Source organism: Podarcis liolepis, assembly GCF_965112155.1.
Source record: "Podarcis liolepis genome assembly, chromosome: 11".
NCBI classification, from domain to species: Eukaryota; Metazoa; Chordata; class Lepidosauria; order Squamata; family Lacertidae; genus Podarcis; species Podarcis liolepis.
The window spans coordinates 7,038,427-7,063,596 of NC_139565.1; the positions used below are offsets into that span (position 1 = coordinate 7,038,427).

Here is a 25,170-nt window from a genome sequence, read left to right on the forward strand (position 1 = left end):
GGTGCGCGCGCATGATGAAGAGGGGGGGAACGAAGCGGTCCTGCGCACGCGCAGCAGGCGGGCCGGCGCTTCGGCGTTCTCTCTCCGGTCCGCGCCTGAGAGTAGGAGGAGAAAGCGGGTTCCTTCGGCTGCGCTGCGCGAGGCGAGCGACTCAGGTGAGGCAGCCACGGAGGGGAGGGGGGAGGGGAGAAGGTCGACCCCTTCCCTTCCCCCCCCCCCGCTTTCCCTTTTCAGCCGTTACGCTCCGAGGAGGGACAGGGAAGGGGCCGTTTCGGGGCCGGGGAGCCTCATTCCCGGCGGAGCAGGTGGGAGGAGGCCCCGCCTCAGGACTGAGGCTGCTGAGGCGTCTCTCCTCTAGCCTCCTTGGTGGGGGGGGGGGGAATGTCAGCAATTAACACGTCACGGCCAGGTTTTAAAACTGGCTCTCTCTCTCTCTCCCCCCTCCCATGATAGTCTTAAAACCTCCTTGAAAACCGCAGTGACAGGACAAATAATAATAATAATAATAATAATAATAATAATAATAATTTATTATTTATACCCCGCCCATCTGGCTGGGCTTCCCCAACCACTCTGGGCGGCTTCCAAAAGAATATTAAAATACTATAATACATCAAACATTAAAAGCTTCCCGAAACAGGGCTGCCTTCAGATGTCTTCTAAAAGCCTGGTAGTTGTTGTTCTCTTTGACATCTGGTGGGAGGGTGTTCCACAGGGAAGGCGCCACTACTGAGAAGGCCCTCTGCCTGGTTCCCTGTAACTTGGCTTCTCGCAGTGAGGGAACTGCCAGAAGGCCCTCGGTGCTGGACCTCAGTGTCTGGGTAGAACGATGGGGGTGGAGACGCTCCTTCAAATGAGCACAAGTTAGGCCCCTTTTTAAGTAAAGCCCTTCCACTCCTCTCCGCGGTTCCGAAGGACCAGCTTTGAATGCTCTCTTTCCCCCCTCCCACCCCCGAAAAAAATCCTTGCAGGTTAAGATCATGGTTATGAAGGCTTCAGTAGATGATGATGATTCGGGATGGGAGCTCAATATACCTGAGAAGATGGAAAAGAGTAACACGAGCTGGATAGATATCACCCAAGACTTTGAGGACTGCTGCAAAGGTAAACTAACACACACACACACACACACACACACACGAAAGGTTTTTCTCTGCACAAGGCGATGCTATGCCCTCAAAACGTCTAGAGGGCAGATATGATACAGTCTCTGTAACTGAAAGATATTGTCGTTGTAATATAAAAAAAGGTGGAGTCTGTGTCACATGAACTCTGCTGCTACTCCTGCTGCCTCCCTCTCCTTTGATGGGGGGACATGCCAGGCAGAAACTTAGTGGAGAGTTGTGGACTTGACTTGGACCAGTTTGAAAAGTCCTTCCCATTTCCTCCATCACTCTCCCACCTTATGTGCCAACAGTCCACTTTAATTAGTGGCAGCAGCTGCTTTTTGCCGCTTGCTGAGATTAGGGGGTTGAAGCCCTCTTGGGGGCTGCCAAGATTTGTTTGTGTGTGTGTACACACACACACACACACACACACACACACACACTAATGGATAGTGGAGAAATTAGGATTTCCCTTTTTTCTTGTGCAGCACAGGTCCAGAGGTTAAAATGGGGTCCACTGGCCCAGAGATTTTTAAAAAATCAGCCATGCCAGATTCTGTTTCATGCAACCCTCTTTCAAAAATACTATACTGTACTTTCTTCTTGGTTATTCTTATGATAGAGGCATGAATGGCTTACCTTCCTCTTTTTCTGGGAAGGGCAATGTTGACATTAGATGTGTATGTGCTGGACCTGAGCCCTAATTTCAATGAATTGCTCAGTGTATTTTGTTATGATTCTCTAAAACCCTGGATTTTAAAGTTATTTTCGAAATACTGATTTCTGCTTATTTCTCTTCATCTTTCTACTTATTTCTCTAAGTTCTGCAGCTCAGTTTAAGGAGACAATCAGAAGATTCTACTTTTCTTTTAGATTAACTGCAGTATAGTATGTCTTCCAAATCCTAAACTATAGTTAGTGAAAATAAGCCAGTATTGAAACTCATGCTTTGAACTTCGTTTGTTTCCACTAACCATATGAAGATCAACCATGTAAGTTCAGATTATGCAACAAGCTTTGGTAAAGGGCAGTATATAAATGTAAGCCTCATGATGCTCACAAAGTATGGAGAATGTATGAGCCAAGGTTGGGGAAAGTTAAGCTTGATGTTTTAATACTAAACTGTAGGTGAGCATTATGTCAAAACCAATCCAGTTTTTCTTTCTCTTTTATTATATATAATAGTTTTTGTGAGTAGTTATGTAAAGTTTTTGAGTTGTTCTTTTTTAATTTCCTTGTAGAATTGAAGTTGGGCGAGTTGCTTCACGACAAACTGTGAGTGAACCATTAAAAACAAGTTCTCATGTTTTTTCTCGCATCTTAATCTGAAACAAACACATAGAAGTGTCATCTACTGATTTTTGTGGTGCTTATGCTTAAGCATGTGCTCTTGACAAATCTGTTAGCTATTTAAAGAACATTAATTAACATTTTTTTGTGCTATCAATCTGAAAACTGTTTAAAGCAACCCAGAGCTTCAGCATTATGCACACTTACTTGTTGAGCTCAGGAGGACTTAATTATATGTAAATACTGTATAGTCATACTTGCAGTTAATAACGTGCTCAGGAAAAAAAGCTGTTTAGGACTGGGGTATACAGTTCCTAGATAAACCAGATTCTTATGCCTCAGCCACAAACATGCATAGTCAAAAATAACTATAGGTAGAATATTAATCTCTGGAACTGTTTTAACTGGCCTCTTTCATAATCGTTAATTCTGCTGCTTAGTTAAGTCCTCAATTTCTTAAAGCTTTGAAACCTTGGGCACACATAACATATATTTGTAAAAGCTTTGTAAAAGTAGATGAAGATTGTAATCATTCAGATTATGGAAAACAATTAAACTCATGCTCTATATTTGTTACATTTGTTCACTCTATTTTTTTCACTGTGGATATGACATTCACAGTAATTTCAGTCCATCATATATGTATTTTATGCATGCATGGAATGCCTAAGTCCATTAGCAGATTTGATTTCAATGTAAACTCTGACATCTGTGGACACAGATGAAGTCTCCTCCCTGAGAATGCTAATTCCTTTACATCAGTGATAAGAAACCTCTGTGGCCCTCCAGATATTGCTGGGCTACAGTTTCCATCATCTCTGACAATTTGCTGTACTCTTGGGGTTGTTGGGAGCTGGAGTCCAACAACATCTGTTGGGCAACAAATTCCTAATCCCTGTATCAGGGAAGCACACTTGCCAGTGTCACGGTGAGACTTACTTCTGTGTAGTCATGCATAGGATTGAACTGCTAAGGTATATCCATAGTAATGAATAATCTTATTGCTTCATTAATTCTGCATTTAGCTGGTAGTTTGCTTCTCAGTGTGCTGAATCTCCCAATTCCTTCCTTTAAAATGTTTTTGAAGACTTCATATATACGTTCTGCATCTTACCAGGGCATCTTACTATTCACTTAATTTAAGGTGACTACTCACCAGTTGCATGATATGAATACATTGCATAAACTCTTTGATTTTATTTCACAGTATTTGGCAGTTATGCTTTGAAACAACTTTTGCCTTATATATGAATTCATTAGTTCCAGCTTAGGTTTTCTTTTCTGTTTGTGTTGCTCTCCTTAGTTTTGGTCTTTTTGAAGCAATGTCTGCTATTGAAATGATGGATCCCAAGATGGATGCTGGTATGATTGGAAACCAAGTTAATCGAAAAGTTCTTAACTTTGAACAAGCTATCAAGGTTGGCACACTTTGTGTTTTTGTCAGCTGCTTGGTGATTCATGAAAATGATTATCATCATTTAATGAACTCTAACATGCTAAACTTCAAATTTAAAGCAGTGTGTAATTTCAGATCTACATGAGTGTAGAACAGCTCTGTTCCACTATTATTATATCCGCCTTTTTCTTCAACAGGGTCTAAAGGCAGCTTAGTACTAAAATAGATACAGTGTAAAACATAGGGGATGGGAAGCAATAATTAAAAAACAATTAAACATCAACTCACTCTGTGTGTGTGTGTGTTGATGATGTATTAAAACATACAGCCATTACAATAAAACTATGCATGGAGGAGAGGTTCTAAGGGAGAAGGCAGAGAGGACTGTATGGTGTTCGATACATGACTCTTGTTCCATCGCACAGCACTACAAACTCAACAGAAAGCTGCACACTGCTTCTAGAGTCTCACTTCCATTTATGCACATCACTTTCGCCTCCCTGCCCCCCATACAGGTGCTTTTTTTGGTAGGCTGATGAAATTTAATTTGCCAATGATGGAAATTCATGCGCATACTCTCTCTTTTTTAGGATGGTACCATTAAAATTAAAGATTTATCATTACCTGAGTTGATAGGGATCATGGACACTTGCTTTTGCTGCTTGGTAAGAATATTATGTTTTTATGTTTGATTAGTATGAGTAACAGTACTCCAGGAGTGTTTTGATAGAAGTTCCCAGTCAAGTTACTAGTTAGAACAGCTTATCAATTTTAACTCTATGGAGTTTCTGGAGATGCAGTTCTAAACACAACTACTAGATTTCTATTAATGTGGGTGGGATTACTTCTGAGTAAACATGTATAGGAGTGCACTTTGAATTAGGGTCCAGATTAGAGCTATGGTATATTTCCTCCAGACAAATAATTTTTAAAACAGGCTCAGTTTGGATAATCAAACTTCTGACAAAATGAAAAATGTACAGTATTACATTTCATCCTCCCAGATTTTGTTTCCTTTGCAGAAATAAATTTATAAATGTAAACTAACATTGGGTAAAATCTAGGAAAACCAGTCATGCATTACCCACTATGCTAGTGCATCCTATGGAGGGAAGGTGAATTCCAAGGCCAGGTAGATTGCAGCCCTTACTGGTGCTCTTGTAGTGAATAAGGCTGTGTTTGGAGATGTGACCTATTTGGCCCTGATCTGTCTGCCATGCCACAGCCTCCTACATTCAAGTGCCCTGATAAGAGTAGTGACAATCTTGCAGCTACACTAGTCCTGAATAAACATCCCCTGCACAGATCCTGACTGATGTCTAGATGCTTTCCTGTAGGACATGGTAGTGTGTCCGTTGTTGGGCCAAGCTTAGTGTGCTGTTTTATACCTCGAGCATATGTGAAAGAGCAAGTGGAAGGTCACTGTACCTGACTTCCTTTGGATTGCGGTTTTCTGATAGCGGCTCTGACGGAGTTTCTGCTTTAAGGCCCAGCTTATTGTGGAGTTTTATACCTGGTGAAAATGTGGTAGAGCAGGTTGGAAGGTCAGTGGGCCTGAAGTCCTTAAGAATTAATGCCATTTGCTGGTGGCACCTCTTATGTTGCCACTCAAAGTTCATTTGTGCATGAAGTTTCTACTCCCTACCTTCTATGACTTTGCCTAGGATTCCAGATTGTGTCCATGAGCCTTACTACTTTATAGAACCTATTTGGTGCCCAATATTCACTGAAGTATAATGGATGTAAAACACATTAATGACGTAAATCAGAGCATCTTTGTTTTTTCATGCGGTCTGTAGAATGGAGTAGGCAATATTCAAAGCAACATTTTCCCACCTCTTTTGGATCGTGGAATTGAAGTTAAATATTCAGTTACTCTTTAGTGAAAAAAATATGAATTGAGTAATAAAATTGGTCTCCTGCCCTTTTCATTCTGTAATCTTGATTTCTTTTTCAGATTACATGGTTGGAAGGCCATTCTTTGGCACAGACAGTATTCACTTGCCTTTATATTCATAATCCAGACTTTATAGAAGATCCTGCCATGAAGGCATTTGCTCTGGGGATCCTCAAAATCTGTGATATTGCTAGAGAAAAAGTAAACAAAGCTGCAGTATTTGAAGAGGTAAGTCATTGTTCAGCTGATGATTTCTCCTACCCATTATTAGTAAGTACAACTTGCCTTGTATAACTTTTTTTAGTTTGCTGCTGTCTTCCAATTGTAGTTTCTGGTTTTAAACTCATAACTAGTTCTTTATTTAATAATTGTTTATTTCATAAAAAATTACATACCTTTCGATTGTTTTTTTTAAATCTCATCGTGGCTTACAAAAAGAATAAACAATGAAAATATCATTAAAAATTGCATGGGAAACTGATTTGTTAAACAGCTTCATGGGCAGCAGTGTAACACTATGTCAAGGATAGGCAACATGATACCTTCCAGATGTTATGGACTACAAGCCCCAGCATCCCTGACCATTAGCCATGCTGGAGTCTGTAGTCCAGAACATCTGGAAGGACACTAGACTGCCTATACATCAGCTATATTATTATTCCAGGAAATTATATACAGCCTAGAATAGTTATCTTTGTTCCCCAGTACTTTGATGGAATAATGATTAAAAATTTTATATTGCATTTTACACATCTTGCATTTTTTAAGAGCAGTCTACTGAAATTATCTGTAGGCATAGCTTCCACCTAAAGCTAGAGCCAGATTTTCAGTGCTTTGTGCATAAAGTTATGAAGGAAGCTGTTGTTGGTAGATACACCTTGATTGTAGCACTTAATTTTTCTTTTGTGTGTTTAGGAAGATTTTCAGTCTATGACGTATGGATTTAAAATGGCGAATAGTGTGACAGATCTTCGCGTTACAGGTGAGAGCTGAAACAATTCGTTCCTTTTTCTGGGAAGAAAGTTGTGCTTCGTAGGTTTTAAAGGATAAGATTCTAGTCCTATGCACAGTTACCTAGGATCCAGTTCCATTGAGCTCCAACTTTGACACAAGTACTAATGCTCAGTCATTATGCACAGATTGTACGGTCAAGAAATTAGCTGTATTGAGATGGTCCTCCAAATGTCTTATCAAAGCCAAGCTTGCCATTATGTCCGATCTTGGTTTGGATTATTTGAAATACAATGCCTTCAGAATTAGAATGCTGTCAGTAAATTAGTGAAGGCAAATCAAAATAATAGATTTAGGGTTCTGAATTTTAAGATTTTAAGGGCTAAGGAACCTGTGGCCTTCCAGATGTTGTTAGGTTGCAACTCTGGCCATCATTCTTAATAGTGGGGGCTGATCAAAGTTGTGCTTCAACATCTGGAGGGACACAGGTACCCCCTCCCTGATTTCGTTAGAATGACTGTTGCATGTAGCATGGAAATATTCACTTAGATACACAAAGGAGTCTGCCAAGTGGCATTTATGCTTCTAAACTGAATTACATTTTTCCAGGTATGTTGAAGGATGTTGAGGATGACATGCAACGGCGAGTTAAGGTATATTTCTTTTATCCCCCCCCCCCCATTTTTTATTTTATATAGAAATTTGTAGCACAGTTAATGCAAGCTAAATATAGCCCCAAAGTGGTAAAGAGTACAATATAATATAAAACACAGAATCACAAACTTCAAGCTGTAGTTGCTGACTCTTAGTAGATCTGCAATATGATGTAACAATCTGGTGGCTCTTCATAAATTCTGTCATAACAAAATGTGTCTTAGGTTCTGTCACCAGGCAGTATTTATAAATATAGGCCAAGTTTGAGCACCTGAGAAGGAGATCATGGTGGCTTCGCTCCTTCATGGTTGTTTTGCTGATCTAAGCCATTGTTTTGCTTATTGTGTTGTCTGAATCAATCTTTATCTTATGACTTGTCTTAGTGAATGAGGACATAGAGTGCTCTCATCTAAACAGATTACTAGGGAGGGATATATAATGGAAGACTTTATAAACTACTTAATCCAAAAATTTCTAAGCAGTGTGTATAGATAGAATCAGCAGAATCTGAAAAGTGAAATTTGTACTTCACTTAATATCTAATTAAATTGTTTCTAATGTGTGTTATTGTAGAGCACTCGAAGTCGACAAGGGGAAGAGAGAGATCCAGAAGTAGAACTTGAAGTAAGGATGGTTGCATACTATTACAGATTGTAAAAAGGTTACTTGAGCAACTTCTAGTGACCTAGGATATGCTCTAAAATAAAATATTTCTCAAGAAACTACAAGGAATTATGCAAAAAGACCAATCACGTGGGTGCTTATTTTTGTTTTGTTTTTTTACTGGGCTTGAATTGCGCACCAGATTATCTAGTATCTAAATATACATTAATCACATAAAATGCAATAATTTAATCTTATCAGTAGTAAAGTCCCAGCAAAACAATGGTTATTGGAAAACAACTTTTGTATATATGAGGAGTAAATGTGCTTGTAGCATTTCGTCTAAACGTTATTTTTCTGGAAATTTGGAAATCATTAATTTGGGGATTTATTTTTCTCCCCTATAGCATCAACAGTGCTTTGCAGTATTCAGCAGAGTGAAGTTCACCCGAGTATTACTGACTGTATTAATAGCTTTTACCAAAAAAGAGGTATGATTGCTACAGAGTATTGCTGCTTCAAGTGTTAAAGGCAGATGGGTATGTGAAGCCTCGCTTTTCAGTGGCCCCCTATGGCTGAATAAAGATGCTGAGGCCAAAGAATGGTCGTGCTGGACAGGAGGCTGCTGTCTTCATGTCCTGCTTATGAGCATCCAAGGGGCAGGATGATGGACAAGATGTGCCCTTCATCTGTACCAGTAACTGTTTTATGCCACACTAATGAAGCCTTTAGGATTACTATCAATTGCAGCATGTATAAAACAGAAGCATAGCTTTAGATATAAACTTTTACAATTATCTAACATATATAACATTTTTGTTGCATAATTTTATTGCTTTGTTACTAGACCATATGGTAGACATTTATCTGTTGCTCTTGAAATACTGGTGTTATTTTATTGCCTAGTGTCATTCACAGAGATTTTTAAATTGCTTTTTTAAGACTAGTGCAGTTGCAGAAGCTCAGAAGTTGATGACTCAGGCAGCTGACTTGCTTTCTGCTATCCACAATTCATTACACCATGGCATTCAGGCTCAGAATGACACAACCAAAGGAGGTAAGCAATTATCTTCAGAAGTGTTTTCTGCCTTTGTTCTCTGTTGAGGTATAAAACCACTCAGTGACCTGTTGCTACTCTCATCTAGCTTGATCTTTTGTCGTGATCTATTACTTTACCTTCTAGTTATTCAATCAGAGATTTTTTTACTGAACATCCTTCATAATATGTGGTTGTTCAGCTAATGCAGTCTTGTTCACAGATGCAGAACTCTTGTCCACAGAATGTAAAAGGTTGCAAAATTCTGTGGATTAAGAATCATTCAGACAGCTTCCCATCTTGTAAAACTCCAAAAGCCGCTCTAAATAAATGGGCATTGGAGCTATTTCAAGAAGGAGAAGGTTCACATGTCCTTAGGGAGGTTATTCTAGTTCAAGATTGTGGAAGCTTTTTAGCCCAGTGGGTCAGATTGTTATCTCTCCCACCTCTTGTGGGCCAAGTGTGACAGAGCTGCCCCCCAATCAATCACCTGTTGGCGCTAGGATGACAGGTGATCTATATTGCTTTTCTTCAGAAGCTCCTTTCAAAGCACTATTTTGCTCAGCAATTTGAAAAGGGCTTTTCAGGCACCACTGATTTGCAGTACAAACACCCCGTCTGCTGAACCAGGTTTTAAACTGCCCCACCCCCAGATGCTTGCCCTCTGCGCACAGGTGGGGTGTGGCAGAGCTTTTGTGGGTATAGGCCACGTTGGCAGCAATCTTTTACCTCATTTGCCCTCTGGATGTTATTGAATGATGCTATACCATGCTTGATGGCATAGACTTCCCATGATACAGTCAGAGATTTGCATAGGTGCTGTGAAAAAGCAATCAGCTGGCTCTCATTGATAACAGTTCACTAGCTGTGATTTGATACGTGTGAATCAGTACAAGGTTGTTTCTCAGAACACCCGACTGATGAGTCATAGTGGGCTATGGCCCTCTTAAAAACTCAGGGTCAAAATCCAGTCACGTTGCATGTAGCTCTGAGACAGCGTCATCAGCACAAAGTAAAGTATACATTAATACACATAAAATGGTTTCCCTCTTGAGAAGAAAAATGCACAGTCATAAATCATAGTCACTTATTGATATATTGGGTTTTTTGCAGGTACACTACTGCCCAAAGCAGTTTGCAAAAAAAAGAAAGAATCTGTCTAAATACAAAAGTACAAATAATCATAATACATAATAGCAATTGCAATGCCACTAACAAAACTAAATTACCTTGAGCATATTGTTTTTCTAATAGTCATTTTAAATTGCTTAATTGACAAGAAGAAATTGCTTAATATTTTGAATGCCTTGTTTCCCCCCCTCCCCCCTAATTTTTTCCCCTGGCTGAAGTAGCTAGTGTATGATACAGCACTTAGTTGGGATTAAGAATAGTAATTGGACATTTGTCTTTCTTTTTTTTAATAGATCATCCTATTATGATGGGTTTTGAACCCCTTGTTAATCAGAGATTGCTTCCTCCAACTTTTCCTCGATATGCAAAAATTATTAAAAGGGAAGAAATGGTCAACTATTTTTCAAAACTTATAGACCGAATAAAAACTGTCTGTGAAGTTGTCAATTTAACTAATTTGCACTGCATACTGGTAAGTATCAACACTGTTAGCTTTTTGTTCATAGGGACATAAGAGAATGTTACTTGAATAGCTCCCGGCACTTGTGCACAAATATCTGCATACTTTTTCTTTGATTTTACTTCTTGTCGTTTCACATGCGGAATAAATGTAGAAGAAACTTAGATTATAAAACTTTGATGAAAACTAGGGTGTGAAAACGGGGGTGGAGGCAGACATAAGCATTTCTTCTCACAGAAGACAAGTTTTTGCTGATTTCCCCACCACCACCCATGGCAGTCCACCTCGTTATATTTGTTATACAAATCCCCCCACAACCCTCAGCAGGAGCTTTTCAAGGGGTGCAGGGAGTGTGGCTGCAGTATGTAGAAAGGATCTGTGACGAACGATGTTGGGAATCTGAGGTGAGATGCCCATACAATGGAAGTTGCCCTCAGTGCCAGTAATCATACAGAAGTTGCTTAAGGTCCAAAATAGTTTACAGCTGCAGAAGATAAGGCTTCAGTAATATAGTTTTGAACACTGATACAGTCATACCTCGGGTTACAGACGCTTCAGGTTACGTTTTTTCAGGTTACGGACCGCCGAAACCCAGAAGTACCAGAACGGGTTACTTCCAGGTTTTGGCGGCCGCGCATGCACAGAAGTATTAAATTGCGCTTTGCACAGAAGCGCCGAATTGCAACCAATGCGTGCGCAGACGCGCCGTTGCGGGTTGCGAACGCTGCGGGTTGTGAACGTGCAACCCAAGCGTCCACTGTATATTCATACAGCTAGTAGTAGTAGTAGTAGTAATAATAATAATAATAATAATAATTTTATTATTTATACCCCGCCCATGTGGCTGAGTCTCCCCAGCCACCCTGGGCAGCTCCCAATCAAGTGTTAAAAACAATACAGCATTAAATATTAAAAACTTCCTTAAACAGGGCTGCCTTCAGATGTCTTTTAAAAATAGGATAGCTGCTTATTTCCTTGACATCTGGTGGGAGGGCGTTCCACAGGGCGGGCGCCACTACTGAGAAGGCCCTCTGTCTGGTTCCCTGTAACCTCACTTCTCGCAATAAGGGAACCACCAGAAGGCCCTTGGCGCTGGATCTCGGTGTCCGGGCTGAAAAATGGGGGTGGAGATGCTCCTTCAGGTATTTGCAGATACAGATATATACAAGTTCAAAGTATTTATGTTGCTCCAGCAATTCAAGATGTAACACAGACTTCACCTCACTTCTCATGGTTGACCCTGACACACTAGGATAGACTCCAACGCAGACAGCACAAGACCCCAGATCCAATGAGCTGAGGCCGGCACTGGGCCATTGTCACAGCAACTGGCTTGGCGGACCTTGGACCTGTTGGCTTATCTTATATGTGGGGTGATTTGTGCTCATAAAGGAAATTAAGCCCTTCCTCCATGTCCAGTTCCTCCAACAAACTGGGTGTCCAGTCTTGCACAGGCAGAAGTGCTTTCACTTCACGCCACTGCTGGCTACAACCCTACAGTTAATGCAGAACTCAGGGAAGTTTTTATTTTTCTTCTCATTCTATCTGCCAAAAATTTCTCCATACCAAATGGAGATAGTAAAACTCACCCAACTCTCTCTATGTCTTAGAGAACCAATGCCCTCTCCCTTTCAACATTTTAATGGTATCTGCATCAGCAAAGTGGTCAAGGAGTAGACAAACAAATCGAATTATTGGCATTTAGGAGGTTATTGTGGAGAGTCCTTTCTAATGGACTCATGTTCACTGCAAAGCTGAATTTTATTTCTTCGTGGTGTAAATCATTGTGTTATGCTAATCATAATTTTCCTCATTCTGTTTATAAATTAGGATTTTTTCTGTGAATTTAGTGAACAATCACCTTGCGTTCTTTCAAGATCATTGTTACAGGCAAGTAGAAAATGACGTATACAGAAAATACATTTTAGGTGTGTCAAGTCACTGTGTGAAGTAACAAATGTATTGTTTGTTGCAGACTACTTTTCTTGTGGATAACAAAAAGGTATTTGGTACTCATCTCATGCAAGATATGGTGAAAGATGCCCTGCGATCTTTTGTCAGTCCTCCAGTACTTTCACCTAAGTGAGTAACAAAATCTAGTTTTCATATTATATGCATGTTTACCTCATGTCTCATTATTTAACAAAATCATACTGCATCTGACTAGATTCAGTTAAATGAAAATTGTTCATGCTTTGGGGCCTATAAAAGGCAATTATTTGCAGCTGTGATACCAGAGTGGGACTTAGATGCTACCTTCTACTGCATTGTAACTTTGTATGTGAATAATGGCCAATCATTTGCCTCTCCTTGAATGTCTGTAAGTAGGCCAAAAGGAGGTGATATTTATCTTCCTCATCAGGCAGTCCAGCATGACTGCAGTTGTTCCCATGTGATGCCAAACCTTTAAAGGGGAACACAAAAATGTTAGATGTAAATCTGCAAGGAATACTTAGAACCTAAAATAAGTTTGACTATTTTCCCCATTCAGGATCATGCAGCTTTTTATACTATCAGCTACTTCAGAATAAGAACTGAGTCCCTAATGAACACGATCTCTCGCTAGTTTTCAATGTTTTTGGTTTACACATCCCCTTAGAAACAGTTCTGCGATCAATATGGCACAGCCATTTTCAGGATGGTAAGCCAACCCCTTGATTTTACAACACTGCAGGATTTTCACTTAGAACAATTTTGTCCCTTCTCTCTTAGATGTTGTCTATATAATAACCACCAGGCTAAGGACTACATTGACTCCTTTGTCACGCACTGTGTTCGAGTGAGTATTGATGGCATTACAGAATATTTAAACACTTATGCACATTAAGTATAAAAGATGGTATATTTTCATGTAAAAAGAGGACAGTTGGACCAAATGTTCATCTAGTCCATCATTCTGTTCCTACAATGGCCACAAACAGGAGGGCAGTACTACTCTCTCGCTTGCATTCCCCAGCCATTGGCATTTGGGTGCAGGCTGCTTCTGCTCCGAGAAGTAGTGCATGACTACCATGACCAGTAGCCTTTGATGGCCTTAAGTGCCATGCATTGTCTAGTCCTCCCCTTTTTTAATATATATTTTATTTAATATATATATTTTATTCGGGATTTACCCGTATCAGGGATTAGGAAGTGGTCTTTTTCCCCCCCTCACTTTTTCTTAATCCTTAAGTCCAATGTTTTCCTCTCCCCCTCACTCCAAGAGGGAGTTCTTGTAGTGCCTCGTATTTTTTTTTTTCTCATGTAACATTTTTACAAATCCGTTTCATTTGTTGAGGCATTAGGGGGAGAAGAAAAGAAAAAAGAAAGGGGGGGTGGAGAGAGGGAAGATGGATAGGGTTGGGGTCGGGTGGTGGTGTTTCTATTATGTTTAATGTATGTAGAGTTTGGTGTCAGCGTTGCTTGTGTTGTTCACTTGTGTTCCTTTGGTGGTGAGAGAGGTTGGGGTTGGCCTAGGGTGTGATTGTTTGCTTGTGATTGGCTGTGGTGATCTTTGTTTTCGTGTGTGGGTGAGGTGGGTGGGTGTTTTGGATCAGGTTAGCCATATTGATTTGTATGCTGTTGGTGGATTATTGTCACTGTCCTGTTGGGCTTAAACTTTCCAAGTTGGTAGCCGTTGCTACATCTTGCCATAGGGAATCCCATAACCTATGTGCTGTGTAAAGAAGTACAGTGGTCCCTCCTGTTGCAGATGGGATCCATTCTGGAGCTCCGGTCAGATCCCACGGTTTCCGCAACCGGAGGGACCGCTTCTGCGCATGCGCGCGCGGCGAAACACTTCCAGGTTTGCCGCTTTTGCAACCCAAAGTTTACATTATCCGAGGGTAACATAAGCCAAGATGCTACTGTACTTCCCTGGTCATTCCTGAATCCCTTCTGTGACACTGGGGGTTGATATAGTGACAGAGGGAGAAAAACGTCTACGTGAGGACCATGATTTATAATATGACTCCTTGGGAAAGGAGGAAGCCCAGCCTGAAGTTTTGGTTTCAGTAAGTTTGTTTTTTGTCCCCATGGCAGAAGTAAATGGAGAAATTCTGGATTTTACTGTAGCTGTGATTGAGTAGCAAGTGTCGCCTGCCCCCAGCACAGATCACTCTCCTCTTCCTCGAGTTCCTTCAGTTTATCTGCCTGTAGAGATTGAAGTTACTTACACTTTGCAAGCTTGGATGAAGCAGTTGAGGCAGCAAAAGAGAAAGTACAGAGATAGTTTGGATGGGCATTCTAAGTCACCTTGACTTGTGTAAAACAGACCTATCTCAGTCGGATGCTTCCCCTGCAAGCAGCATCTCATTGGGTCCTCAGGCACCTGCTCAGGCTTTAGCACTCCCCCCCCCCAAAAAAAAATTGTAAGGTTCTACGGGAAAAGATAGTGTCTATGAAGCAGAACTCTTAAGGGTGCAGAGATCTCTGTGATGGAGACCCTAAAATACTTAGGAAATGTTCAGAGCATTCTGTATCGCCTACTCTTCCTCCACCCCCAATAAATAGAAAAGAAAGAGGACTGACTCCTCATCCTTCTGAAGGCTCCTTCTCCCTCTTTACAGACTGTCCCTTAATGCCTGCTAAGGGCACTGGGACCCTTGCTATTCCTGCCCCACGGAGGATTAGAAGAAAGAGCTATTGGGGTGAGATCAACCTTTAGAAGCAAGCTTTGTCCTTGTTCGATGATGGATAGAATATTAATGTTTTAAAAGGCTTGGGGAGATCTAAGCAGAGGTTTCCATAGTCTGCATGCTCAAGAGCAACAAATGTTGAGCCTCCAGCTTTTACCATAATAAGGCACTGGTAGCAAGCTTTTATTTTGTTACTGCATCATTCTGCTGAATCAGTGAAGTTAAATATCAGGCAGCGGGGGATAAGAAACTGGCACCCACCTTAATCAAGATGTCACTAGTAGCAATATCTATTGCAGGTACCTCTCTCCAGCCTAGCAGACCTTTCTGCCCAAGCCATGTTCACAAAGGTCACAACTTGCTCAGACTGTGAATCACTGATCCCCTCATCTCATACTGTCTTTGTCCCAACAGCTAATCATGGACCTATCAGAGAAAAAGAAAAAGTTTCTGCGAAATCCTACTTTTTATCCCTGTGATTTCTTTGCTAGACACGTGCAGAAGTTGTATCAAGTGTGTCCAGTTGCATCTAAAGCATTGTCTTTGAAATGAGTGGCATCTTTCTACACCTGTTTGTTTTAGCAATATGCAGGATGTGTTTGGCTCTCTGTTGTCCAACCAGCACATAGACTCAGATAAATAGCACCCTGACTGTCTTAAGTCAGCACTGCAATTGAGCCAAGAACTCAGCCAGGTTTCCTTTGGTGGCGTTCCCAAAGGGCCAAGTTGGGCACTGATGGGCACAACCAAGTGTCAGGCTACCTCTAGTTAACTTAAGGAACAGCCTTATGATGTGTAATGCAAATAAAGTCTAGGGTGTGAAAATGAAGTACAAGTCTAAAAATTCACCAGACTTTCTTTTTTTCCAGCCATTCTGTAGTTTGATTCAGATTCATGGGCACAATAGGGCTCGTCAGAGAGATAAACTTGGCCACATTCTTGAGGAATTTGCTACTTTGCAAGATGAGGTAATTCAAAGGGAGAGACAATACTGTACAGAGCATAAGATCATGAACAGTGCTTTGTGTTTTCTATCCTTCCCCCACAACAGCTCTTGTAACAGTCAAATGTGTGAGCTGTGCAGTCAGCATTAGAACCTTGGACAGAGTTTCTATTGGCCAAGATATCTGCTGCTGCTGTTCCTTCCTCCTGCCTCCAAGACCCCATTTGCAGGCTTGCTTTGTTGTACTTTCCTTGCTGTTTCAAAAAGCACTTAAATTTAATCCAAATTTCATTGTCCAGGAATATTTACCTTTAACTTTGGGGGAAATATTTTTTTCTTTACACATGGCCATACTATGTTTTATTGATGAGTGCTTTATCTCCTTAATATGATGTGGCAAAACAAAGTACACAGGTGTATTAAAGTAGAGAATATGCACTGAGATTAGTGAAAGGAAAAGCATTCCACAGTGGGGAAATGCTGATTATAGTGGTTAAGAAATGTCTAGGTTACACACAAAAATTAATGTGCCTAAGAAGCAAATTTCTGGGATGTGACATCCTCTGGGAAACAGAGTGCTTAATTTAATACAAATTAGAATATTTTGAGCATGACCTACTACTCCTTTGAACACTTCTTCAATTTTGCTGTTTCAAGTATATGACATTCTTGTCATCTAGCTTCCAGCTCTGGATCTGGAATGGGACTGCGGGCATAAATCATGACTCTTGTCAATATTGTTTGGCAATTTACAAACGTGATACTTGAGCATAACGCCACTTCTTTCAACTTGTTAGGCAGAAAAAGTGGACGCAGCACTTCACAGTATGCTGCTGAAACAAGAACCCCAAAGGCAACACTTGGCCTGCTTGGGCACCTGGGTCCTTTACCATAACCTTCGCATCATGATACAGTATCTTCTGAGTGGGTTTGAACTGGAACTCTACAGTATGCACGAATACTACTACATATATTGGTAAGAGGAACAAATTACCATATTTTTCGCTCCATAAGGCGCACCGGACCATAGGGCGCACCTAGTTTTTAGAGGGGGGAAATCAAGAAAAAAACTTTTATTCCCCCCCCCCCAGCCCCAAAGAGCAGCGTACAGGCTGCGCACAACCTCTCCCTGCTGGAGGGGTTGCGCATGGCTATGGCACAAGCCAAGACAGCGAGCGGGATCCATCCCTTCAGAATGCAGCGCTGTGCTCCGAAGGCTTCAGGCGGCTATCCATGAAGCCTGGAGAGTGAGAGGGGTTGGTGCACTCCAACGCCTCTCGCTCTCCAGGCTGCAGTGAAAGCAACGTGAAGCCTCCGGAGTGCGGACGGAGCGCTCCCTCTGTGCTTCGGAGGCTTCGCGTTGCTATCGCTGAAGCCAAGCAGCCTGCATTCACTCCATAGGACGCACACACATTTCCCCTTAATTTTTGGAGGGGGGAAAGTGCGTCCTATAGAGCGAAAAATACGGTACTTGGGAGCAGGGAGGAGATATTGTCAATAAAATACAGTGCATTCTGTAGCAGAATAGGCAGTGCAGCATAAGTGCATTCTTTGAACTGCTATTTATACTGCACAAGATTTGCAAGCATTTACTATAGATTGCAAGGATGTTTGTCGTAGGGCTGGGCAGTATCTGGTTTTCAACATTGTGATATACAGTGGTGCCTCGCAAGACGAAATTAATTCGTTCCGCAAGTTTTTTCTTCTTGCGAGTTTTTCGTCTTGCGATGCACGGTTTCCCATAGGAATGCATTGAAAATCAATCAATGCGTTACTATGGAAACCGCCTTCAGACCAGGTCCGGGGACAGTGTGTCCCCCGACCTCTTCTGAAGGCTGGGGGGGGGGGGACAAGGGCTTTTCTTCCCACCCCCAGCATTTTAAAAAACCCAGGGACAGCGGAGGACTTCTCCGCTGTCCGGGGCGATCTTAAAATGCTGGCGGGCGGCATTTTAAAATCGCCCGGGACAGCGGAGGACTTCTCCGCTGTCCGGGGCGATGTAAAAGCCCCTGGGAAGGCAGGCAGGGGGGACAAAGACTTTTGCCCCCCGCCCGCCTTCAGAAGAGGTCCTGGACCTCTTCTGAAGGCGGGCGGGGGGGCGAAAGTCTTTGCTCCCCACCGCCTGCCTTCCAAAGCCGTCCGGGACAGCGGAGAAACACGCTGCCTTTCTCTGCTCTCCCGGGAAGGCAGGCAGGGGGGAGCAAAGACTTTCGCCCCCCCCCCCCGCCGCCTTCAGAAGAGGTCCAGGACCTCTTCTGAAGGCGGACAGGGGGCGAAAGTCTTTGCCCCCCCCCCGCCTGCCTTCAAAAGCCGTCCGCGATAGCGGGAAGCACTTCCCTGCTATCCCGGACTGCTTTTAAAATGCTGGCGGTGGGGAGCGAAGCCTTTCGGCCCCCGCCGGCCTTCCTGGACCTCTTCTGAAGGCCGGAGGGGGGGGGAAAGGCTTTGCTCCCCACCACCAGCATTTAAAAGAGGTCCCCGGAGATTTCCCTATGGGCTTTCTTCTTGCGAAGCAAGCCCATAGGGAAAGTCGTCTTGCGAAGCGCCTCCAAAACAGAAAACCCTTTCGTCTTGCGGGTTTTCAGTCTTGCGAGGCATTCGTCTTGCGAGGTAAATACAACAATAGGCTGATGTATCACGATGTTTGAAATGCCATCTCATCAGCTTCTTCCTCCCCACCTTATGGTAGGAAGAAGCAGCCAAGATACATCGCCCAGCCGAGTCCCATTACCTCTCCGACTTGTGTGTGAGCCAGAGGGACATTTTTGAACTGCTCAGCTGAGGCATGGAAGCCTTTCTGTGCCTCAGTTGCACTAGTAGTGTGATAGCTAGAGGAAAGATCCTGCTCCGTGCCTGCTTTGTGGTTTGCTGCCCCCTGCAGGAGGCAGAGGAGAGCTGGACCGGTTAACAGACAAGCGCATTCTCTGGCTTCAAGCAGTTTACAGTGGTGCCCCGCAAGATGAATGCCTCGCAAGACGAAAAACCCGCTAGACGAAAGGGTTTTCCGTTTTTCAATGTGCTTCGCAAGACGAATTTCCCTATGGGCTTGCTTTGCAAGACGAAAACATCTTGCGAGTCTTGTGATTTCCCCCCCTTTTTCTAAGCCGCTAATAGCCTTTTAGCCGCTAATCCGCTAATCCTTTAATAGCCGCTAAACCGCTAATAGCGCTAAGCCGCTAATAGGGTTGCTTCGCAAGACGAAAAACCGCTAGACAAAGAGAATCGCGGAATGGATTATTTTCGTCTTGCAAGGCACCACTGTATTGTCAGGGCAAATATTTTGAACTGGTTTAACACAACGTGGACTCAAAACTAGTTTTCAACAATCTGTCACCATATTGCCAAGGCCTGGTGTGTTGCTTATACTGAAAACCTGTTTTTGTATTTAAAGCATTTATAGTGGTGCTCTTCAGCTACTCAAGAATGAGGTCTTGGCCATCCCAGAAACGTAACCAAGATTCGCCTAAATTTAGTACTGTTTTCTGCTGTAGGTATCTCTCTGAGTTTCTCTATGCATGGCTAATGTCAACTCTCAGCCGTGCTGATAGCTCTCAAATGGCAGAAGAAAGAATAATGGAAGAGCAGCAGAAAGGCCGGAGTAATAAAAAAACCAAGAAAAAGAAAAAAGGTATAGCTCCTTTTCAAATACCTTGCAAGCTGGTTTTTATCACATCTTATGTTTCTGTTAGAACACTTGAAATTGATGTTTTTCCTGTGTTCAGCCATCTAAATAAGGTGATGGTTGTTCAATAGGTATTTCACTTATCTTCATATAGAATGAGTCTAATGTTTGTTGTTGGCCATTTTAAAATGTAGATTCATAAGACTTGTTACATGTGACTGAATGATGAAGCTGAATGATGAAATTGAATATAACTATTTATAGTTACTTTCCAAAATTGTTAACCACCGAATAAAGTGTTTTATTCTCTGTAGTCTAGGGATTACGGAACTAGATCTCGCCAGTAGGCCAGATCCTATATCCCCTACTATCCAATCCCCAGGTCAGATTTGGCAAGTGCGTGGGGGAGTCCATCTGTTAATCACCTGACATCCCCAGTGATTGAAACCTTACTAATTGGCTGAACATTGGCACTTCACTTTGTTGTTGGGTAATAAAACTCCTAATTCATCTATTTATCATCCTATTTTAGTTCTTTATACAGCAACAGTGATTCCCCCCTCCCCAAGTTCTTCTGCCCCTGAGCAGTCAAAGCATGATTTTTGTTACGGCTACATGAATCTTGTAGTTAATTTTGGGTTTTGCAGGGTAGTAGGTCTGTCACTTGCAAAAACTGCCGTAGTTGTTTACATCCTGCATTTTTTAATTCTGGTGAATTCAACATTACATGGTAAAATATTTCTGTATATGAAATTTGCAGCTCGTCCTCTGAGCAGAGAGATCACCATGAGCCAAGCCTATCAAAACATGTGTGCTGGAATGTATAAGGTGAGTAATGTATTGTGGATTGTGATTGTAAAGATAACACTTTTTTTAAAAAATGAAATTTGGATACTTTTCAGAATTAAGACAAGAAAACTGTACTTGAACACTCCTAAATGACTGCATGTTTTCCTAAGTAATGCTGTGTGTAGGAACAGTGGAAACATAGCTTAACTATGAAACAATTTCAGTTGTTGGCTGAATTGGATCCCAGACTAGTTAATATCATTCTTTCAGCTCAAAAGCTAGTTATGAGTTGGGCTTGGCAGGGAAATTTCTGGTGCTGGGAGGGAGAGAGCATGTGATCCTATAGTTTAAGAATGAGCAGTGTTATGTCTACATTCCGTGACACTTTTCCAAATGAGTTAGTGTGTGGATAGAACTATAGTCAGCATATTGTGGTGTTAAAAACAAAGATTGTGATCCAAAGAAACTGTGCTTGTCCTCAATTAAGATGGGATGTATTTTATATGCCAGATAGTACCTAAGGAAATGTTGGCATTCTTTTTGTTTTGTTATGACAAAGCAGAACTAGCACCCGCAGATTTGTTCCGTACAAGTTGTATCAGAAGTTCCTCTCCTTAATACTGCCAAATTTGTCTCTAAGGTGTGAGGCTACTGGAATCAGTTTGGCAGATTAGTAAATACTTTTCCGTTGTAACACCCCTTTCAAGAGACCAATGAGTGGAAACCATATGTGTCATGTTTCATTGTGTTGCAGCTACATTTATTTTTCCTTTGGCATCTTTCTGGAGTCACTTGTCTCTGTATGTGCACCAGTGCTTCTGTTGCTGATACAGTGGTACCTCGGGTTACATATGCTTCAGGTTACAGACTCCACTTATCCAGAAATATTACCCTCGGGTTAAGAACTTTGCTTCAGGATAAGAACAGAAATCATGCAGCAGCGGCGTGGCGGCAGCAGGAGGCCCCATTAGCTAAAGTGGTGCTTCAGGTTAAGAACAGTTTCAGGTCAAGAACTGACCTCCAGAACAAATTAAGTTCTTAACCCGAGGTACCACTGTACATTGCAATAAGCAGATTTCTCATTCTGTGTGTTTCTCTTCCCTGTTTCTCCTGAAGACTATGATTGCTTTTGATATGGATGGCAAAGTGAGAAAGCCGAAGTTTGAGCTCGATAGCGAGCAAGTTCGGTACGAGCACCGGTTTGCCCCTTTCAACAGTGTCATCACGCCACCACCCGTACACTATTTGCAGTTCAAGGTGAGCCACAAGAACATTTCAGGACGTGTGTATATTATATGGTTTCTTTTCCCTTCCTCTTGGATCTTTACCAGTTTGATGGGTTTCCCTCCATTGTAATCAAGGCAGGCAACACTCTGTTCAGTAAGCGGGGCACATCCCAAGGTTCCTTCTTTATTTGCCTGCCTACGTTGGGGAGAATGCCATAGTTAAAACCAAAGCACACGAAATAAAAAGCCATTTCCCAAGTGTTCATTAGTTGCAAAGCATAAAATTATTTAATAGATCGCTTTTTATCCAATTACAAAATTATACCAGGAAGAACTAGGGAGTAAATGTGTAGAAACTATTTTGCTTCATTCTGCTGTCACCTCTGTGCCTCTAAAGTGTAGCCTCATTCAAAAGAAGGATCTTTCTGGGAGATTTTGGCTGTTCTTAAAGGATGCTTCTTTTTCTGATATTTAGGAAATGTCTGACCTAAACAAATACAGTCCTCCACCTCAGTCCTCTGATCTCTACATGGCTGCTAGCAAACACTTTCAGCAAGCTAAAATGATCCTGGAAAATATCCCTAACCCAGACCATGAGGTGAGATCCTTTCTAACATATTACTAAGAATTGCATGTATAAATTGTTGGCACTTGATTCGGGCGTTTTTTAAACGGTGAGCATTTAACATTGCTTCAGTTACAGTCCTGGCTTCTGGCTTGGCTGTGCTGTGATCCCAGTGGCTCCTGGGGTTCAGAATATTTTTTTTCTTGTTTTCCTTGTTTCCTCCTCCAAAAACCTATGGTCTTTATGGTCTGGTGCGTCTTATAGAGTAAAAAATACGGTACCTTGAAAGCAGAGTGTTGGCGCTTGCGTAAAGTTTTGCTCCTTTTTAAATACAAAAAACGAATACAGTAAACACTGCAATTACCATTTTATTGTGAATTCAGTTCTTTTTTTTCTGCCTGTGAACTATATCAAACTTGGAATATTTCTGTTTAGGTCAACAGAATTCTTAAAGTTGCTAAGCCCAATATTGTGGTCATGAAGCTGCTGGCAGGAGGTCACAAAAAGGATTCTAAAGTAAGCAGATTGTTGCTAAATTAATATCACTGCTTTTGAAACATAGCATCGGACTATCAGAAGGGGTAGATGTATTGCAAATATGTCACATGCGAGGGGCCATGATTAAATAGTATATTTTTAATGGCATACTCGATAATCGGTGCATAGTTTCAGTTAAAATGGCAGATAACAAACTATATTGGTGGGGCATGTTGCTGTAACTACTTAATAGTATAATATTTAATACATTTATTCTAAAGGACATTGTGCTATGCTGTAATAAAGTGGTACCTCGGGTTACATACGCTTCAGGTTACAGACTCCGCACCAGTAATAGTGCTTCAGGTTAAGAACTTTGCTTCAGGATGAGAAGAGAAATCTTGCTCCGGCGGCGCGGCAGCAGCAGGAGGCCCCATTAGCTAAAGTGGTGCTTCAGGTTAAGAACAGTTTCAGGTTAAGTACGGACCTCTGGAACGAATTAAGTACTTAACCCGAGGTACCACTGTACCTTAAAAGTCTTGGTTGGGCTGCAGCCCTTTACCAACATACTTGAGAATAAGCCCCATTGAACTCCATGTCCTGATTCGTACATAACACCAACCCACCAGTTTTGGGGGTGACACTGTGGGTTAAACCACAGAGCCTAGGACTTGCCAATCAGAAGGTTGGCGGTTCGAATCCCCGTGACGGGGTGAGCTCCCATTGCTGAGTCCCAGCTCCTGCCAACCTAGCAGTTCAAAAGCATGTCAAAGTGCAAGTAGATAAATAGGTACCGCTCCGGCGGGAAAGTAAACGCCGTTTCCGTGCGCTGCTCTGGTTCGCCAGAAGCGGCTTAGTCATGCTGGCCACATGACCCGGAAGCTGTACGCCGGCTCCATAGCTGTCAACGTTTCCTTTTTTTTTAAAAGGGAAATTCCCTTATTCTGAATAGGATTCTTCACAAGAAAAGGGAAAAGTTGGCAGCTATGGACAGCTCAGTGGGTTTATCATAAGCTGCTATTCCCAGAGCCAGTTTTGACCCCATTTTCAAAATGTGTGGCAGGAGCTGCGCTTTAGTCACTCCAGGCAATTTGCGCCTATGAAATGGGGAAAAATAAAGTCATCCCTTGTATAGCAAGTACTTGGAAGACCCCCAAAGCAAACCCTAACCCCCCCCCAAAATAATAATCAGAAAAAGTCTGCACACACTCAGGATGTATTCAAAAGGCACATGAAATGGATAAAGACTGGCCCATCCATACCTGGTCCAATATAGTGCACTTGGCAGTGTATCTAATTTTTGCATAAGTTCTGTATGGTTTGTGTCTGGAAGAGATGGCAAAGAGTGCTTTGTCTCACCTTTTTGCTGTTCACCTTCAGGGTTTTCTCACTCTTGGAATCCAAAATGCTTAATTAAGGAGTCATTTGGACACGCTTTAAAGTATCTTTCAATGGTTTTTCTTCTAGGTTCCGCCAGAATTTGACTTCTCCCCTCACAGATACTTCCCAGTAGTGAAGCTTATTTGAGGCAAAGGACTAGGAGAACAATCAATCTATAATATGTACAACAGAGCTGCTTTGGTAGGGTCTTTGATCCTGTGCTCAAAAGGGACATGATTCACTTGGACAAAAGTACCGTTGTATTGGGAGTAGCTTTATTTTGGCTTCCACACAGCCTGACAACTGCTGTTTTAAAGTGGATTGTGTAACGTTTTACCATTGGACCTGATTTTAACAACTTCATTGTTAAAGCATTGTATGTTTCGGTTTTACTTCCGTTTTACCCATAAATCGTTTTTATGAATGGCTTTTGAATATTTGTAAGCATTTCAGAACACACTTGCCCACTTCAAAAAGTACACTGCAGTAAGGGAGCGGCTATATTTTGATGACTAAAAAGCAGAACTCTCCTCTGAAGGAACACTAGTAGGCTCTGCAGATGTGCTGCTGCATGTTTTTATTAGACCACATATGAAATGTTCTTAACTTGCACACACACACAAAAGGGTATTGGAGTTTTGCTAAGAAATAATTTGGAAGGCATATCCTTTTAGAGTGCAAAATCTTCAAAAGAAGGGGGTGAAATTTCTGGCCACTGGTTGAGTATTCTAGACAGATGTCTTTGGATTTAATTGCTGAGAGTTTGCATTCAGGACTTGACATTATTTGGCAAGCCTCTATATATACATGGTTGCACCTTCCTCTCCACTTGTTTTGAAGGCTGCCCTATACCAAGTTATTTCCGTAAATTGTAAGCCTTAAAATGATTTGGACCACTTTTATTTGGTTAGCTAAATGTTCTGTGCACTGTTTTCATATTTTAGTTTTTGAAGCATAATACAGTTGAGGGTTTGGGATTTTTTTTTTGTTTACACATTTGAAGTATCAGCTAAACAGCTGTAAACAGC

The 25,170-nt window shown here is 41.7% G+C and overlaps 1 protein-coding gene across 1 annotated transcript; it reads left to right on the forward strand.

The window, feature by feature from the left end:
* The first annotated feature begins 37 nt into the window (after positions 1–37).
* On the forward strand, positions 38–24,566 carry NAA35 (N-alpha-acetyltransferase 35, NatC auxiliary subunit). The gene is made up of 23 exons (XM_083464893.1): positions 38–155; positions 972–1,104; positions 2,348–2,381; positions 3,700–3,814; positions 4,383–4,457; positions 5,750–5,917; positions 6,605–6,671; positions 7,250–7,293; positions 7,868–7,918; positions 8,305–8,388; positions 8,840–8,954; positions 10,358–10,536; positions 12,355–12,414; positions 12,500–12,606; positions 13,237–13,303; positions 16,010–16,108; positions 16,881–17,059; positions 19,575–19,711; positions 20,466–20,533; positions 21,611–21,751; positions 22,196–22,318; positions 22,721–22,801; positions 24,230–24,566. The coding sequence occupies exons 2-23, from the start codon at positions 981–983 to the stop codon at positions 24,287–24,289; spliced, it is 2,178 nt and encodes a 725-aa protein (XP_083321019.1). The 5' UTR covers positions 38–155; positions 972–980; the 3' UTR covers positions 24,290–24,566.
* Positions 24,567–25,170: the final 604 nt, after the last annotated feature.